The sequence below is a fragment of the Vitis vinifera genome, chromosome 8, assembly GCF_030704535.1.
Source record: "Vitis vinifera cultivar Pinot Noir 40024 chromosome 8, ASM3070453v1".
Classification (NCBI taxonomy): Eukaryota; Viridiplantae; Streptophyta; class Magnoliopsida; order Vitales; family Vitaceae; genus Vitis; species Vitis vinifera.
The window spans coordinates 19,601,740-19,605,345 of record NC_081812.1 but is presented as its reverse complement, the minus strand read 5'-3'; the positions used below and the strand labels follow the sequence as shown (position 1 = coordinate 19,605,345).

Here is a 3,606-nt window from a genome sequence, read left to right as displayed (position 1 = left end):
CATAAATTATTACAGAGGTTCAAGTCCATCACGATGGTGCTTCAGGCCTCATTGATCGAAGCTGCAAGACAAAATTGAGGTGCAAACAGCAGATTTGGATGTTTTCAACGTAAAGGTACCTGTCCGTGCAGGGAGTATTATGGGTCTGAAAAGAGCTTGATTAACCCACTCCAAAAGTCCTTACCCTTAGGCTTTAATGATTAATATTTCTAATTAAACAAGGGACAAAACTTGGTCGGTAGGAAGCGGCGACAAGGCTTGAGACCTGTTTGTGTTAGAAAAATTATTAAGTACAGGTATATGTGTGCATTAAAAGGCTGTGGCTAAAAAAAATGTTTGGTAGGGAAGAAGATTTCATCACTGGGATATTCTGACAAGGGCACTACCAGGGAACAATGGCGGTGATATGCCTTCTAAGTAAAACCATACAGGCCTAGTGTGAGCCGACGAGGAGGCCAATTTGCTGTTTTCCTTTACAAGCTATGATCTCCATTGAGCCAGACCCACCGGCCATCATCTTTAGAGGAGTCAACCCAGCCAGCACTTCTGCTTTCATCATAACCAAAATCTCTGTTTTCTTTTTCTGCCTTGGCGTGTGCATCTTCCAATCTCCATTGCTCCCCCTTCTCTCTCTTTTCATACTCTCTTCTTTTTTTTAAGCTGAAGTAATCATCTCCACAGTAATCATCTCCACGCACATTAAGCAGAAGATGCAATCATCTCCGCACAAACATCACACACCACATATAAGTCTCATACATTTCTTACCTGCCACGCCAATTACCACTCTCCCCTTCCCACAAATAAATCAAACACTACCTTACGCCCATTCCACATCTTGTCTCAGTACCACATAAAACGCTAAAACAACATCTAAGCCTTAACCATGAGAATCAAAACCACCCTCTTCTTTTGGTCCTCTGCTTTTCTCATTGCACTTCTTTCTATTACAGTTGCCCTCTTTACTATCTCTTCTTCCACTGCCACTATTACTCAAGGTGACCTTGAACTGGCCTTTCTCCGAAGGATTGTCAAGCAAAGCGGCGTAGAGGACTTCCTGTCTCTTTTAAATCAAGCCACTGATAGAGCATCCCAGAGGCACCACCACCACCACCATCATCATCGGAAGCCTGAGGTCATATGCGATGATGCCAAATGGAAGTCTAAGATCATATCGAGTTATAATGTTTCCCTTATTTTGACGGTGGATTTAAAGGGTTGTGCAAATTTCAGCAGTGTGCAGAAGGCGGTAGATGCTGTTCCTGATTCTAGCCTCTCCAGGACCCTCATCATTATGGATTCCGGCATTTACAGGTCATTAACTCTGATTCTTTTTTCTCTGTTAAATGCTTTGATGAATTCTAGCATTGCCACATTTCCACATCAACCAATCTGAGAAGAAAAAAAATGGAATTCAGTGTCTTGTACCCCAAACCCCCCAAAAGCAAATGCAAATAGGCAGTCCTTATATGAAATTTCTTGCATAGCATTGCTGGTTTTTTAGTTTGCAGAGAGTGAAATAAGTTACCACATGACGGCAGGGAAAAGGTAGTAGTGGGCGCTAGCAAGACGAATTTGATATTTCAAGGCCAGGGTTATCTTAATACAGCCATAGCATGGAACGACACTGCAAATTCTACTGGAGGGACCTCCTACAGCTATTCAGTGGCCATCTTTGCTCCCAACTTCACAGCATACAACATTAGCTTTCAGGTAATGAATTCAGAACAAATAGGGATCTTACACATCATTCCAAGTTGATTTTTTCAATTTAGACTGACCCTATTGATGGTCTTTTGCTGCGATTCCTGGTAAAGAATACAGCTCCTCCAGCATCACCTGGCGATGTTGGAGGGCAGGCAGTGGCGCTTAGAGTCGCAAATGATCAAGCCGCATTCTATGGTTGTGGATTTTATGGAGCCCAAGACACGCTTCATGATGATCGAGGGAGGCATTATTTTAGAGAATGTTTCATCCAAGGATCCATTGATTTCATCTTTGGAAATGCTAGATCCCTCTATGAGGTAAACCCTCTCTAGTGTCCTCCAATAATAGGATATTAACCTCTTTTAAACTTTTCATTTTGGAGCTTCTTCATTACATAATTAACATTGATCACACATGCATTACATTTAGCCTCTAAAACGATATGGACTGTGTTAATTATTATCCCAAGAACAACCTTTATAAACAGATATGATTCAAGGAAGATGCGGGTGTAACTTGACCCAAAAGGAAGATGTATCAAACAGTAAGCTTTAATGGATAACCAGACAGCATTTTCGTAATTCATGGCTGAAAAATTCCCTTTCAGATCTATATTTTCAGATGAAATAATGATTAATAAGATTACTGCATGCATTGACAAATTTGTTATGGCAGGAGTGCACAATAAATTCCACAGCGAAAGAGGTCTCATCTGGAATAAGCGGAGCGATCACAGCTCAAGGGAGGCAATCAGTGGATGAGAAAACAGGGTTTTCCTTTGTAAAGTGTGTAATTGGTGGAACTGGAAGAGTGTGGCTTGGCAGAGCTTGGGGAGCCTATGCCACTGTGGTTTTTTCTAACACATACATGGCCGATCTTGTAGCTTCAGATGGATGGAATGATTGGAGAGACCCCTCTAGAGACCAGTCTGTGGTTGATCCTAGTTGCTAATACCTCTCTTTTCTCTTTCCTTTTGCATTATTTTTTTTTCCTGGTGTGGTTGATCAAAATGTTAATAGAAAGTTGCTGAATGTTGTTGATGTGCATAAATGTTTTGTAGGACCGTCTTCTTCGGAGAATATGATTGCAAGGGACCAGGATCAAACAACACATACAGGGTGTCCTATGCAAAGCAACTGATGCAGTCGGAAGCAGCCCCTTACCTGGATGTTTCATACATTGATGGAAATGAATGGCTTCTTCCCCTTCCAAAGGATCCAACAAATGAAAGGCACAGAAAAATATGTCACGCATGCAGGGTTCTGTGCCCCGAAAATCACTCGTGATGGTTCTGTTGGAATAGAAAGGCGCCTTTTGATGCTACGGTTGTACCCAAACCTATTGTAATATCATTTACCACACCACCCTTTTTCTTTTACATCTCTGGGTGTTGGTGTCCGTAACGTTATCTAATCATTCATTATTATTTTTATTTTCAATATTTAATACCATAGGTAACATATCATTATGGTGTATGCTTCTTTCTCCGCTTTTGCTTTTTATTATTAGTTTAACTTATTAGTTTGAATTAGAGTAGGATATAGATTTTGAATTAAAATAGAAGTTTATTATATTTTGAATTAGAGTTTGAATTAGAATCCCAAATAGAGTTTGAAGTAGAGTAAAAGTTGAGGTTTGTCCCGTCATGTATTATTTGTATATAAATACTCATGGATCATGTATTAGAATGTCATGTTATATTTTTGAAATCTTCTTCTTCCTCTATATCATATCACGACATTGCTATTCCTATGTATTGGCAAGGATACTATGGCCAAAATCAATTTGCTCATTTATATTAACAATCTTTACTTAAGCCCCCACTTGGTCTGTTAATGTCTAATTCAAACCTACCACAATATCCTAGTTTCAATTTCTCTTTAGAGTTTGGAGCTCCAA

The 3,606-nt window shown here is 39.9% G+C and overlaps 1 protein-coding gene across 2 annotated transcripts; it reads left to right on the top strand.

Moving 5' to 3' along the window:
- Positions 1-363: 363 nt before the first annotated feature.
- LOC100253851 (probable pectinesterase 15) lies at positions 364-3,172 on the top strand. 2 transcript variants are annotated; one of them, XM_010655703.3, is made up of 5 exons: positions 364-1,314; positions 1,542-1,713; positions 1,818-2,024; positions 2,383-2,633; positions 2,768-3,172. In XM_010655703.3, exons 1-5 carry the CDS (start codon positions 887-889, stop codon positions 2,991-2,993), a joined length of 1,284 nt encoding a protein of 427 aa, XP_010654005.1. In that variant the 5' UTR covers positions 364-886; the 3' UTR covers positions 2,994-3,172. The 2 variants fall into 2 exon arrangements, with proteins under 2 accessions (XP_010654005.1, XP_010654006.1); XM_010655704.3 differs by having other exon boundaries at positions 2,383-2,640; positions 2,768-2,896.
- Positions 3,173-3,606: the final 434 nt, after the last annotated feature.